Source organism: Ranitomeya variabilis, chromosome 5, assembly GCF_051348905.1.
Source record: "Ranitomeya variabilis isolate aRanVar5 chromosome 5, aRanVar5.hap1, whole genome shotgun sequence".
Lineage (NCBI taxonomy): Eukaryota > Metazoa > Chordata > Amphibia > Anura > Dendrobatidae > Ranitomeya > Ranitomeya variabilis.
In genome coordinates, this window is record NC_135236.1 from 206,482,546 (window position 1) to 206,498,698 (window position 16,153).

The 16,153-nt window shown below is 46.8% G+C and overlaps 1 protein-coding gene across 3 annotated transcripts in view; it reads left to right on the top strand.

Moving 5' to 3' along the window:
- SCG3 (secretogranin III) overlaps nt 1–16,153 on the top strand; it is a 62,233-nt gene that overhangs the window by 21,547 nt on the left and 24,533 nt on the right. For all 3 annotated transcript variants that reach the window (XM_077263749.1, XM_077263747.1, XM_077263748.1), the window contains 2 exons: nt 3,839–4,001; nt 4,094–4,210. In XM_077263749.1, coding sequence (XP_077119864.1) covers nt 3,839–4,001; nt 4,094–4,210 — 280 coding nt within the window. The remainder of the gene's footprint in view (nt 1–3,838; nt 4,002–4,093; nt 4,211–16,153) is intronic.

Here is a 16,153-nt window from a genome sequence, read left to right on the forward strand (position 1 = left end):
CCGCCCACCAAATCGGAGGCCGAGGAGCCCCGCCCACCACATCGGAGGCCGAGGGGCCCCGCCCACCACATCGGAGGCCGAGGGGCCCCGCCCACCAAATCGGAGGCCGAGGGGCCCCGCCCACCAAATCGGAGGCCGAGGGGCCCCGCCCACCAAATCGGAGGCCGAGGGGCCCCGCCCACCAAATCGGAGGCCGAGGGGCCCCGCCCACCAAATCGGAGGCCGAGGGGCCCCGCCCACCAAATCGGAGGCCGAGGGGCCCCGCCCACCAAATCGGAGGCCGAGGGGCCCCGCCCACCAAATCGGAGGCCGAGGGGCCCCGCCCACCAAATCGGAGGCCGAGGGTCCACGCCAACCAAATCGGAGGCCGAGGGTCCCCGCCCACCAAATCGGAGGCCGAGCGGCCCCGCCAACCAAATCGGAGGCCGAGGGGCCCCGCCCACCAAATCGGAGGATAAGGGTCCCCACCAACCAAATCGAAGGCCGAGCGGCCCCGCCCACCAAAGCGGAGGCAGAGGGACCCCGCCCACCAAATAGGAGGCTGAGGGTCCCCGCCCACCAAATCGGAGGCTGAGGGACCCCGCCCACCAAATCGGAGGCCGAAGTAAGTACGCCCCCGGGTGCAAAAGTAAGCGCGCCCCCGGCCCCGGGTGCAAAAGTAAGCGCGCCCCCCAGTCCCGTGTGTGAAAAGTGCTGCTGTAAAGCTGGTAGCGCTGTTCAAGCACCATGTATTTCCTTCAGGAAATGCCCATCTAATATATAATTGCCTAGAATACTACTTCCTGCAATTTGTGCCAACTTCCGTGGCTTTGTCCGGAGCTAATGTCCGGAGCTAATGTCCGGAGCTAATGTCCGGAGCTAATGTCCGGAGCTAATGTCCGGAGCCAATGTCCGGAGATAAGTGACGTCACCAGTGTCCTACACCCAGGCAGAGCACAGGGGCCCCAGGCAGCATATGGGGCCCCAGGCAGAGCACAGTGGCCCCAGGCAGAGCACAGGGGCCCCAGGCAGCATATGGGGCCCCAGGCAGAGCACAGTGGTCCCAGGCAGAGCACAGGGGCCCCAGGCAGCCTATGGGGCCCCAGGCAGAGCACAGTGGCCCCAGGCAGAGCACAGGGGCCCCAGGCAGCATATGGGGCCCCAGGCAGAGCACAGGGGCCCCAGGCAGCATATGGGGCCCCAGGCAGAGCACAGTGGCCCCAGGCAGAGCACAGGGGCCCCAGGCAGAACATGGGGCCCCAGGCAGAGCACAGGGGCCCCAGGCAGAGCACAGGGGCCCCAGGCAGCATATGGGGCCCCAGGCAGAGCACAGGGGCCCCAGGCAGCATATGGGGCCCCAGGCAGAGCACAGGGGCCCCAGGCAGCATATGGGACCCCAGGCAGAGCACAGTGGCCCCAGGCAGAGCACAGGGGCCCCAGGCAGAACATGGGGCCCCAGGCAGAGCACAGGGGCCCCAGGCAGCATATGGGGCCCCAGGCAGAGCACAGGGGCCCCAGGCAGCTTATGGGGCCCCAGGCAGAGCACAGTGGCCCCAGGCAGAACATGGGGCCCCAGGCAGAGCACAGTGGCCCCAGGCAGAGCACAGGGGCCCCAGGCAGAACATGGGGCCCCAGGCAGAGCACAGGGGCCCCAGGCAGAGCACAGGGGCCCCAGGCAGCATATGGGGCACCAGGCAGAGCACAGGGGCCCCAGGCAGCATATGGGGCCCCAGGCAGAGCACAGTGGCCCCAGGCAGAGCACAGGGGCCCCAGGCAGCATATGGGGCCCCAGGCAGAGCACAGTGGTCCCAGGCAGAGCACAGGGGCCCCAGGCAGCCTATGGGGCCCCAGGCAGAGCACAGTGGCCCCAGGCAGAACATGGGGCCCCAGGCAGCATATGGGGCCCCAGGCAGAGCACAGTGGTCCCAGGTAGGGTAGAGCACAGGGGCCCCAGGCAGCCTATGGGGCCCCAGGCAGAGCACAGGGGCCCCAGGCAGCATATGGGGCCCCAGGCAGAGCACAGGGGCCCCAGGCAGCATATGGGGCCCCAGGCAGAGCACAGGGGCCCCAGGCAGAACATGGGGCCCCAGGCAGAGCACAGGGGCCCCAGGCAGCATATGGGGCCCCAGGCAGAGCACAGGGGCCCCAGGCAGAACATGGGGCCCCAGGCAGAGCATAGTGGCCCCAGGCAACATATGGGGCCCCAGGCAGAGCACAGTGGCCCCAGGCAGAGCACAGGGGCCCCAGGCAGCATATGGGGCCCCAGGCAGAGCACAGTGGTCCCAGGCAGAGCACAGGGGCCCCAGGCAGCTTATGGGGCCCCAGGCAGAGCACAGTGGCCCCAGGCAGAACATGGGGCCCCAGGCAGAGCACAGTGGCCCCAGGCAGAGCACAGGGGCCCCAGGCAGCTTATGGGGCCCCAGGCAGAGCACAGTGGCCCCAGGCAGAACATGGGGCCCCAGGCAGAGCACAGTGGCCCCAGGCAGAGCACAGGGGCCCCAGGCAGAACATGGGGCCCCAGGCAGAGCACAGGGGCCCCAGGCAGAGCACAGGGGCCCCAGGCAGCATATGGGGCCCCAGGCAGAGCACAGGGGCCCCAGGCAGCATATGGGGCCCCAGGCAGAGCACAGTGGCCCCAGACAGAGCACAGGGGCCCCAGGCAGCATATGGGGCCCCAGGCAGAGCACAGTGGTCCCAGGTAGAGCACAGGGGCCCCAGGCAGCCTATGGGGCCCCAGGCAGAGCACAGGGGCCCCAGGCAGCATATGGGGCCCCAGGCAGAGCACAGGGGCCCCAGGCAGCATATGGGGCCCCAGGCAGAGCACAGTGGCCACAGGCAGAGCACAGGGGCCCCAGGCAGAACATGGGGCCCCAGGCAGAGCACAGGGGCCCCAGGCAGAGCAATGGGGCCCCAGGCAGAGCACAGGGGCCCCAGGCAGCATATGGGGCCCCAGGCAGAGCACAGCGATATTTTGGACCACTGTGCGGTGTTTCAGACCCCCTGTGTGATGTCTGGGGCCCTGTTCTTAAGTATATTAAAGATTAAAGTAACGTATATTAAAGTATATTATAGATCAAATTTGACACGTTTATGAGCACCATTGAGTGATATACTCAAGAATGACATAATTTTTCAACATTTTATGGTTTCAAACTGTAAACACTCAGAGTTTTTTTTACTTCAACCAGAAAACCTTAACGGTTCATAAAAAACTTGACTGTTCAGGATATGATAAAAGTCATAGTATTCTGAATCTTTAACTTATAAAGATACCTTTACATGGGGTGATTATTGGTTCCAGAGAGGCTTTCGGCCGATAATCGTACACATGGCTGGTGACAGGACAATACAATATAAACGTTCAAAGGTAAACACTGATAACATTAAAATGTAATATATAATTGCCTAGAATACTACTTCCGGCAATTTGTGCCAACTTCCGTGGCTTTGTCCGGAGATAATGTCCGGAGATAAGTGACGTCACTAGCGTCCTACACCCGCTCAGGGTGGACAAAGATATATGCCTTCGTGGTGCGCGGCACTTTTCTGATTGGTTGCCGCCTGCCGCGAGCGACCAATCAGAAATGTGCCGTACTGTCAAGAATTGTCAAGAGCTGGTGAGTGCAGCCATTTTTTGTTCTTTCTTACTATTATTTATTAATTGTATTATTCTTACATTTGAATAAATAAAGTATATATGGATTCTAGACTCCCGATTCTTTAGAATCGGGCTGCCATCTAGTAAGTTATAAACCCATAACAAACTCTTTAAACATGCCACCAAAAATAGATAGTGATATCACAAATGTAATACATATTTTTCAGTATTTACTAACTACATTGCATAATTGTATTATAGAGGCCTCAAGATAAAGAATCATCTGAAGGAAACAACATTGGGGACAATGACTGGACTCCAGCAGCCACGTTGGAGAGGAGGAATGATATGCCTATGGAAGAAAATTTTGAAGATCTTCAATATTTCCCAAATTTCTATAGACTTCTAAAAAGTTTAAATTCAGGTAAATTTCTTACTAATCTGGAGCAATGGATTGTTTTTACATTTATTTTTTATGTGCACTTTTTATGTACCTGTCCCTTTTTCATATCCTAGAAAATGACGCCAAAGAGAAGGAAACATTGATCACTATTATGAAAACGCTGATTGATTTTGTAAAAATGATGGTAAAATATGGGACTATTACGCCAGACGAAGGAGTCAGTTACTTGGGTAAGCATGATATGTTTCATTTATTAATTTCTCATTCATCTGACCATCCAGATAGAACAAAACACTGCAGATCATTTGTCAGCTTTGCTATGTAAATTGATATGGGTAAAGGTTTCCATACAGTAGAGATTTCAAAAGACAAAAAAGTCAAATTAAACCATTTTCTGTTGACTGTCAGCATCTTTTACTGATACGAACCTGACTTCCTAGTCTCTGCAGGAGGGACTGTGCTCCTCCTTAGGGCCTATAAAAGTCTATTACATTTCTCAATTTATCTCAGTTGGGTCCCAATTCATACCTAAATATTAGTAAACCAATAAAAATATGTGGCAGGAAAAATGAGTCAGTCCTTAAAATCCCATTGTTGTAATTTAAATAAATTGTCAAAATTCTGCCCCATTAATTACCCAATATAATTTGAACTATAAGGTGCACTAAGGAAAAATCTAGGTAAAAAAAACTGTGCGTGTTATGGGCATCTTCCTGTGATTCAGGTGAACGCTAGTCCTGAGATGGGTATTAGTTCTTCTGGAGCCTATCACTGAGCTCCTGTAGACCAATAGTAGACAGAGTGAGGGAGCTGCACCCCTAAAGGCACTTGGAGATGCTTGAAATAGGATTTATTGTCAGTGATTTATATCCATTGGTTACACCACGGTAAGTACAGAACTAGGTAACGTTTTAGGTAAATAACCCTTCATCAGACAATATAGGCTATGTTCACTGCAAATGGGTCAAGGGAATGCAAGGTGCGGATGGGTTTCCCCCAAACAGGGACAACCAGAATCCAACTAAACCAAGGCCTGTGGTGTGTGTTTGAGGTAAGCCCACTCCGCACCTTGGATCCCTTTAACCTATATTCAGTGAACATAGCCTATACATCTGATGAAGGTTTTTCACCCGAAACGTTACATAATACTGTACTTACTGTGTTGTAACCAATGGATATGAAATACTGTCACTGACTGTCATTTCAGCTGCGTATGTTTTACTCTGAAACGCTGCAAAACTTCAGAGAAAAAATACATTCAATAGCCGGCTGGGTGGGGGGTCTTCATGTGGTGCTCTGATTAGGTATTCACCAGTTTGGCGTCTGACAGGTCACTGATCCTTCACTGACCTGCCATCTAGTTTACATAACGAATATTATGTGAGCTTAATTACTTTTTTGATGGTATACATTCATTTCTAAAAAAAGAAAAATTAGTCTGAAAATGGTGCTGGATCGCCGATAGCTGCTACTGCGCAAGTGTGGCCGGCGCCATCTAAGTTGAGACAATTTTTTTTTTTCTCTAGCAAGATGGTGCTGCCGGCACTTGCGCAGTACCAGCTACCGGCGATCCGATAGATGCTACTGCGCAGGTGCTGGCAGCGCCATCTTGGAGGAGGCGATTTTTTTACTCTAGTAAGATATCGCCATCGGCGCCTGCGCAGTAGTATGTATTGGATCACCGATAGCTACTACTGTGCAGTCGCAGCTGGCGCTATTTTGAGACTTTTTTTAGAAATGAATGCATACTATCAAAAAAAGTAATTAAGTTATCAGGCTGCAGTGCTGGTGATGCCGCCGGCACTTGCCTGCAGAAAATACATATAATATTCAGTATGTAAACTAGGGGGCAGGTCAGTGAGGGATCAGTGACCTGTCAGAAGCCATACTGATGAATACCTAAGCAGAGCACCTCATGAAGCCCCCCACATAGGCCGCCCTGGAGCACGAGCATATCATTAACTGAAAATACAGATTACACAACAACCACAAGGCGGAATTCATCACCAGGTATCATTGTAGTCAGTATAACGGTGCCGACCGGACACTGTCTGTAGGTTACTGAGCACAATCCTGACTGGTCTCTCCCTATACACACATGTTGGGACAGATCTGACACTCAAGGGAATCGGCCATTGAGAAGCCGCAAAGGACCGGCTTCTCAGACTTTGGTCCGCGGCTGGTTTTTAAATGTATGTTTTCTCTAAACTGCTGCAGCATTTCAGTGTAAAAAATAAATGACTGAAAGGAGAGACAATGTCTGATACATGTTACATGTGGTTCACTTTAAGCTTCAACAGTACATGATAATAAAAGTGAAGTTCCATTTCAAGAGTAAATTAGCATTTTCTTGTGCTTTTTCTGTGATTATTAATGTAAAATATTCTCTTTGTTATACAAATCAACCCCAGCAGGAAATTAATATTCAGAACAATTAAAATCTATGTTGGCTGATGGGTTATTAGAATATTTCTTAATCACTGCTAGCCCATCTTAAGCTGTAAGGAATCTAGGTCAGCCTGCTATCTCTTTGTAGATAAAGGCTTTTTTTTTTAAGGAATAGATGCAATGATAGATCTGATTTGAATGTATAGCGCTGGAACGGCTTGTTTTATCCCAGAGATTTGATGGAATATATCAGCAATGTATAAGGCTATTGGGGAGGAAATTGTCCAGACATGGAATAAAATTTGGCAACAGAATCAAAGGCCCAGGGTCCAATATTATAGCAATGATGTCTGCAGTGGAAAAGATATCTCCTGTTTTACAAGGAAATGTTCTTCCATAATTAAATGAAAAGCACCATTAGAAATAATAAGATAATACATTCTGAATGAACTGAATAACGAATATATCTCCAGTCATGTCCTGTGAATGCACAATGAAGCCGTGTCTATCTCCCCCATGCCCAGGAAGGCAATGTGGGCGCTGGTAAGCACTTTGTGGGTAGCGGAGGAGGAGCACCTTGTTAAGTTACTAATCTGCTTCCCCACGGCTGCCTTGAAAGAAGATATTGGCTTCACTACTGCCTTTGTGTGCAACATAGAAGACACTATCAAAATACAGCCCTCGTCATATGTAACGTGAGGGTGGCACTTGAGGCTGTGCAAGGGAACTTGGATCCCCTTCATCACTGCATAATAGAAGTCTATGGATTTTTTGTTACACTACCTGTGCTTGCAGTCTCTGAAAACATTTTTTGTTAATATTAAAAGGCCGAAAATAGGTCTGGTACCTTGGCCATGTCGTGACAGAGTTGCATTTACATAGATACGATGATTATATCATACAGGTCTGGATGCAGTTTGCGTTACAGTGAGCACATCCATAGTAATAGGAAATGCTATGTTGGCAGGGCTGGAGATGTGATCAGGGGCTACTATCTTTACAGAAGAGAAGCATGGTGAATATATAACAGGAGAAATCAGTGTATCCGCTGCTGCAGGGCCTTCGCCATTCTGTGAAATTAAAGGGAACCTGTCACCCTGCCCCCAGGCGTTTGTAACTAAAAGAGCCACTTTGTGCAGCAGTAATGCTGCATTCTGACAAGATGGCTCTTATAGTTCGGGTCCCTGGCACTGCTTGCATTGAAATCTGCTGCAATGACCCAGGTACTGCGTTCACCAGACATCAACACAATTTCTATCTGCTCCTCACGTGTTAACCACTGCGACATGTCAATGGCTGTAAACAAAGAGAAACTTGTAAATAACTCATGAAATAATAAAGTTACATTAAAACCAAGCACACCATTGTTTTTATTGTGAAATTCTCAATAAGTTTGATGTGTCACATGACCCTCTTCCCATAGAAAAAAATAAAGTTGGATCCAAAATGGCTGACTTCAAAATGGCCGCCATGGTCACCACCCATCTTGAAAAGTTTTCCCCTTCCCATATACTAATGTGCCACAAACAGGAAGTTGATATCACCAACCATTCCCATTTTATTTAGGTGTATACACATAAATGACCCACCCTGTAGTATCCTCTATGTCAGGTGTTGGGATCTTCAGGCCCCAGGGCCATTTACAGCCTTTGATTCCCTTTTATCAGGCCCCCAAGCAGATTCTCAGGGAGCGCATTATTGGGCAGGGAGGTGTATTTTGATTGCCACCAGCTCATTAATTTCTTCTTGCTCTGTTAGTACACACACAGGGTTCACTACTGAACACTGAAGGGCATGCAATGTAAGATTACGTCCAGACACCAGTGCCACACTCAGGATGTACTTTGTGGGGGGAGTTTGTACGGCCCCTGAAGGACGGTATAAATATCCAAATGGCCCTTGGCAGAAAAAAAGATTCCCCACCCCTGGTCTATGTGATCCAGATTATGTGCTGCCTGTGTAGAGACAATATATCAGCACTCGATGCAGATATTGAATATGTCTTGGATATTTCCATATAAAGATCATTGATTTTTTTTTTACCAACTTCATGGAATGACAGATAGATGTAATTTAAAGCCATGTGCATAATCGGAGATATTCTGCAAACAGTTCAGCATCTGCACTATGGATCAGAAAGTCAATAAGATAACCTCTGCATGTTTTTGACTACACAGCAATATTTTAATGATCCTCTAAATCTCAAGGTCTCTCAAACTCCCCAGGTCAATTTATTTTTAACAGAAAATTGTATTCTAAACAATAAATATAGAATGGATTGCCCTTGTGAATCTCCTTAGCCCTTCCTAACCTTGGTTCCTTTTATCTTTATGCACTGTATCTGTCTGCTAAATATTAATGTACGTAGAAAAGCCATCAGTCTCCAGAAAACGACTTTGTACGGCAGAGATTGATGTTCACGCGTAATGTTGGAATAAAGTTTTCTTTTAAGGACACTTTGAGATTGTTCTCTGCTTTTAGCACCAATGTCAGAACAGACTGGAGCCAGGCAAATCAGAAACTAGCCTGTCCAATAATGTGAGAAAAGGTCTGCTTTTCATCTAGAAACAGTGCCACTTTTGTTCGTAGGCTGTGACTGGTAATGCAGCTCAGCCCCAATCAATAATTCTCTTCATTACCTTTACACTCAATGTCAAAGACCTGGAGCAGGGCTGCCACTAGAAATTTCGGGGCCCCATACTGGCAAAATTTTCGGGGGCCCCTTGAGACTCCGCCCAGGCTCCACCCCAGCCCCACCTCCACGCTCCACCCCTCGAACTGTCCACAGTCCCACCGCTCTCTCTTGGAAAAACTCCACTTCTCACCTATCACACATTAACAGTTCCCATCACCAGATCACACATATAGCCGGCAGCTTTTGTTTTGGCCAAAAGATTTTTTTAAGCCGCCACCATAACACGATAGACACTTTTGGCCGGGCCCTACTCTACTGTAACCTATTAAATATTTGTTAAAATATGCAATACAATTTAGGTATATTTTTATTAATTTTTCAATTTTTAAAATGACCAATAATATCACATACAAAGAACAAATACCGCTATACCATGACCAGACCACATATTACCACCACATAGTGACTGAATACTACAATTCTGATCAGTAATAAAAAAAAAGCACCATACTATCACCATAAGTGCCATTATACACAGGAGACCTGTACTTAGTATGCAGTGTCTGTGTACAGATAATACAGTGATCACTAGTGAAATTATACACAGGAGCTCTGTATACAGTGTATAGTGTCAGTGTATAGGTAACACACTGACTCACCAGTGACGTCTCTAGGTGAAGTCCATCTTTCATCCAGCACAGACCGCCATCACTTCATCCAGCCAGGACTCGTCTCTGCAGGAAATAACATAGTTATCTCGAGCTCCGCTTGTAGAACACATTACTTACTTTTTCCCAACTTCTACATTACACCACATGAAGAAAAAGAGGTGACATAGTATCACTCTACACAGTAACAGGACCGCCCCCTCATTTAAAACAGTATACTCAAAAAATAAAATAAATACATCACTGCAGTAATAATATCCCTAAATTAGTCCCTATGGTAATAATATTCCCCATCCTGGCCCCCGTGTGTCTCATTCCTGGCTCCAGCCATATGTTCTCGCATCCTGCCCTAATGAGTATCCATTCTGCCCCATGTGATCTCTCCATCCTGCCCCATCTGTCTCCATCATATCCATCCTGCCCCATGATCCTGCACGATCTGTCTCCAATTCTGCCCCCAGTGTCTCCAATCATGCCCCATGTCTCCATTCTGCCCCCTATGTCTCCAATCATGCCCCCATGTCTTTCATCCTGCCACTTGTCTCCAATCATGCCCCCTGTGTCTCCAATCCTCCCCCATCTGTCTCCAGTCATGCCCCCATGTCTTTCATCCTGCCCCGTGTCTCCAATCATGCCCCGTATCTCCATTCTGCCCCGTGTCTCACATTCTGCCCCAATGTCCAGCATTCTGCCCCCGGGTCTCACAGTCTGCTGTGTCCAGCATTCTGTCCCAGTGTGTCCAGCATTCTGCCCCAGTGTGTCTAGCATTCTGCCCCAGTGTGTCCAGCATTCTACCCCAGTGTGTCCAGCATTCTGCCCCAGTGTGTCCAGCATTCTGCCCCAGTGTGTCCAGCATTCTGCCCCAGTGTGTCCAGCATTCTGCCCCAGTGTGTCCAGCATTCTGCCCCAGTGTGTCCAGCATTCTGCCCCAGTGTGTCCAGCATTCTGCCCCAGTGTGTCCAGCATTCTGCCCCAGTGTGTCTAGCATTCTGCCCCAGTGTGTCCAGCATTCTACCCCAGTGTGTCCAGCATTCTGCCCCAGTGTGTCCAGCATTCTGCCCCAGTGTGTCCAGCATTCTGCCCCAGTGTGTCCAGCATTCTGCCCCAGTGTGTCCAGCATTCTGCCCCAGTGTGTCCAGCATTCTGCCCCAGTGTGTCCAGCATTCTGCCCCAGTGTGTCCAGCATTCTGCCCCAGTGTGTCCAGCATTTTGCACCTGCGTCCAGCATACTGCCCCCGCGTCCAGCATACTGCCCCCGCGTCCAGCATACTGCCCCCGCGTCCAGCATTCTGCCCCCGCGTCCAGCATTCTGCCCCCGCGTCCAGCATTCTGCCCCCGCGTCCAGCATTCTGCCCCCGCGTCCAGCATTCTGCCCCCGCGTCCAACATTCTTCCCCAGCGTGTCCTGCATTCTGCCCCGGGCCCCCTCTGGATCGCCACTCTCAAAGAAAAAAAAAAAACACGAGTTCTTACCTTACCTGGCTGTGCTCCTGCGCCGGGCGAAGCTCCCTCCAGGCTCCACGCAGGTGAAGACGCACGCACCACTCGCCGGGCCCGGCGGCTGACAATGACGTCAGACGCCGGCGACTACGCACTGCGGCCCTACTCAGCTGCCAGCCTCCGACTGGCTGGCGGCTGTTAACTATTGACGTGCGGGCGCGGGCCCGCACGTCAATAGCGTGCCGCAGTGCCTGCAGGGGGGGCCCTGTGAGCAGATGAGACGGGGCCCGATGCGGGCCCCCTCTGCCCACCGGGCCCCATATGCCAGTCATGGCTGTAATGCCCTGATGGCGGCCCTGAGCTGGAGTGACAGAAGTTTCAGCTCTACAAATAGCTCTTCAGCCTCATTTGCATGTCAATTCAAATGCTGTTTTCTCAGTAATGGAGGAATGGATTGGACAGAAAAAGGTATTGTTGGTCTTATGTTTGAAAGAGCTATATGCAGTTAACCCCTTCATGACCGGATGTATTTTCGGTTTTGCGTTTTCATTTTTTGCTACCTTTCTTCCCAGGCCATAACTTTTTTATTTTTCCATCAATATGGCCATGTGAGGGCTTGTTTTTTGTGGGACAAGTTGTACTTTTGAATGACCCCATTGGTTTTAACATATCTTGTACTGTAAAATGGGAACAAAATTCCAAGTGCGGTGAAATTGCAAAAAAGTGCAATCCCACAGTTGTTTTTTGTTATGTTTCTTTTACTAGGTTCACTAAATGCTAAAACTGACCTGCCATTATGACTCTCCAGGTCATTACGAGTTCATAGACACCAAACATGTCTAGGTTTTTTTTTATCTAAGTGGTGAAAAAAAATCCAAACTGTTTAAAAAATAGAAAAAACCTCCAAACTTTGTTAAAAAAAATGGCGCCATGTTCCAATACCCGTAGTATCTCCATTTTTCGGTGACCAAAACAACGTAATTCTGGCATTTTTATTTTTTTTCTCGCTACACCGTTTAGCAATCAGGTTAATCCTTTTTTTATTGATAGATTGGGTGATTCTGAATGCGGTGCTACCAAATATGTCTATGTTTGATTTCTTTTTTATTGTTTTATTTTGAATGGGGCAAAGGGGGGTGGTTTGAACTTTTATTTTTTTTTTATATTTTTCAAAACTTTTTTTCAGTTTTGGCATTCTAGTCTCCATGGAAGACTAGAAGCTGCCATAACCCGATCGGCTCTGCTACATACAGATGATGATCAGATCGCCTGTATGTAGCAGAATACCTCACTTGCTATGAGCACCGACCACTGGGTGGCACTCATAGCAATCTGGCACTGACAACCTTAAAGGTCTTCAGGAGACCTCTGGTTATCATGCCAACCCATTGGTGACCCGCGATCACGTGACGGAGGTCACCGATGGGCAGATTTCCAGCACGATTGCCGGAAATGCATGTTGAATGCCGCTGTCAGCATTTGACAGCGACATTTAATGGAACAATAGCCGCGGGTGGATCACGATTCCACCCACGGCTGTTCCGGGTACATGTCAGCTGTTCCAAACAGCTGACATGTGCCGGGAAAGATGTGGGCTCAGCGCTGGAGCCCACATCAAAGGGAGGGAGTCCAACATGGGCGCACTATTATGCCCAAAGTCGGAAAGGGTTACAGTTTGGGTGTGAAATCTGTTGACAGATTACCTTTAAAGGCAATTTATCACCAAATTTATGCTGCCCAAACCAACCACAAGTAGTATAAATCAGAGCCTTACTGCATAATTGCAGCAAGATATGTTTTACTCTAAAATGCCCCAGTGCATCAGAGAAGACATAGTTTGAAAAGCCGGACGGGAACTATAAGGAGAGACCTGATTAGTCCGATGCAGTCCTCGGTCGACTTCTTCCTACTCAATTCCAGTTGACTGACAGGTTTCTCCAAATGTACACACATACAGTAAATTAACTGGAGTGGGAAGAAGCCAACCATGGACTGGACAGGTCTCACCTTGTGGTAACCGGACGGCGATTCTTAGTAAACCTGGCAATCAAACATCTAGCCTCTGATTCATTCTGCCTGTAGATTGGGCAGCATGAATCCAATGACAAGTTATGATGACTAGCTTTTAAGGAACATTAGTGTTTAGCTGTAAATCGCAAAAATCAAGTTTCAGAACTGTAATCTTGTAGTGCTAAACTAGATAAACTATCGATTCATCTTGAGAATTTAATCATTCACTTTTCCTATCTTTAGTGACTTCAATTATGTAAAGATGAGCATCCAGACAGATCAAAGCAGTATATTAAAATTGAAGTATTGTATTAAGCAATATCATGTTTCATATCCATTATCAGCAGTAGAGCGTAAGAGTACAAATAATTATTACATTACTGGAAGTGCTTCCTATAAATTACACTCCTGTATATTTAAGAGTATATTCTAGCTAAGAAGAGCCAGGCCTTTCTGTAATTACTGATTGGCACTTTAGACTCATATTTAAAAGGTAAAAAATGCTGATGTAAAAGATCAGTTGTACTTATAAATGCTTTGTGCACTTTTTGTATTGTTCCAAAGGTACCTAAAATATAAAATGGAGCAACTTTTAAAATTATCTTTATTGATAACATCTAGTAAATTTGCTCATACATTTATTCACAAAAAGCTATATTCCGCTCACCTCCCATATGAAAGTACAAGTAGAGCCACGAGGTGTGCACAGACAAGAGGTAGGTACAGTCACAAAAAAATAGATCCAGCACTTGGTCTCCACAAAAGGATTAGGATAAAAACATTACCAATTCGAAACGCGTGGGCAAGTTCTACTCTTTCCAGGATGTTCTGTTTTTAATATGTGTATTTTTTTTTTATTTTGTGATGAACTAATAAACATCTAATATTTTTACCCTAATCCTTTTGGGAAACCAAGTACTGGACAAATTCTTATTAACCTTTTCCGCCAAGGGGTAAAAGGAACCCTATTTTAGGGATTGTACATAAAACTTGACTTTTTTTATTTAAATTAATAGCATTGGAAATGAATCCAAATATTAAAAATGCAGATGCAGTTATATATTTGTCTCGTTTGATGTAAGAATTATACCTTATCTGTCTAGAATCTTTTTCCTTATGTGTCAGAACTTCACTCTGGATGTAAAACTCCATAGCTGTACCACGGCTCCAGTCCATGAACTAGCATAGAGTTGTTAAGGTGAATATATTCTGATATATACATAACCACATAGGCAGTTAAAAGTAGCTCATAGCCTCCCCAATATGTTTCACCTAGATAGGCGTCATCAGGGGATTGGGGCTATAATGAGCTGTTGCCAAACACATCATGTTAAACATCCCAAGTATTTTCAGATTGGGTGCATATTTGCTAAGAACACCTACTGGACGCCGTGACATAGTTCTGATTTGGTCCTCGTCTAATCTGCTTCTCTGGCTTTAGATGCCTAATGGTTATCACGTGAAAAGTAGCGTCCTTCCCCGCGTGTCTGTGTCCATGGCAGAAGACGTGCATGCATGCTACCACTCCATTCACACAGGATAGATGACACCATTCTGTGTCAGACCCATAATCATACATTGATAACTGTGGATTGCCACTCTGAAACCCTACGTTTCACATCCAATCATGTAGGCTTGTGAGCAACATACTTCCTCTCCAGACAAGTAACTGGTGCATGTTTGCCTTTCCTGAAGTGAGAACTATGGACCTTGAGCTTGCACACTGCAAGTTTATGGGTCATCTTCCTTTCGAAAATACAACGATGTGACAGCTGAACATTTTTTCCTTTTTTCTCAACTACTGCAGTCCAGTTGTGCTGTTTTACTTGTAGCCCTTCATGACTGGAGGATTGGGCCACACACAGTTTTGTATAAGAACTCATAATGTAGGTCTCTGTAGAAATTAAAACCACAAGGACGACTAGTTACCAACTTTCTCTAGTTTTCATTTTATTTTAGATGGATTGAAGCAACCAAAAAATCTATTGCAAAATGCAATTTCTAAAAGAAAGTTTCTAATATCATACTGTATATTTACACAGTAATGTATGATAAGTGAGAATTATTCAATGCATGCAGTAGACGTTTGTTTTTCTAGATATCTGTATATATCTATATATAGGTTTTCTTCTTATAAGCATTACATTTAAATGTACAGTGCTATGCAAAAGTTTGGTCACCCCTGGTCAAAATTGATGTTATTGTGAACAGTTAAGCAAGGTGAAGATGAAATGATCTCTAAAAGGGCGAAAATTAAAGATGACAAATTTCCTTTATAATATATATATATATTGTCATGTTTTACATTTTAAAAATTACAAAAAGGAAAATGGGCCAATGCAAAAGTTTAGGCACCCTTGGAGATTTCTGTGCTGAGATAACTTTGACGAAGGTTTCAGACCTTAATTAGCCTATTAGGGTTAAGGCTTGTTCACTATCATTGTTAGGAAAGCCTGGTGATACAAATTTCACAGCTTTATAAAAACCCAGCCTCTAACCTTGTTCCAAAAACCAGCAGCCATGGGTTCTTTAAGCAGCTGTCTAGCACTAGTCTGAAGATGAAAATGGTTGATGCCCACAAAGCAGAAGAAAAGTAGAAGACGATGGCAAAGCATTTTCAAGTTGCCCTTTTCTCAGTTCGAAATGTAGTAGAGAAATGGCAGTTAACAGGAACAGTGGAGATCAAGATAAGGTTTGGAAGACCAAGCAATATTTCAGTGAGGACTGCTCGTAGGATTGATAGAGAGGCAAATCAGTACCCTCGCTTGACTGGAAAAGACCTTTAGACAGATATAGCAGACTCTGGAGTTGTGGTACATTGTTCTACTGTTCGGAGACACCTGCACATATATGGCCTTCATGGAAGAGTCATCATAAGAAAACTTCTCCTGCATCCTCACCATAAAATTCAGTGTCAGTAGTATGCAAAAGAACTTCTAAACAAGCCTGATGCACATTAGAAACAAGTCCTATGGACAAATGAGGTTAAAATCAAACTCTTTGACTACAATGGTCAGAGGTATGTGTGGAAAA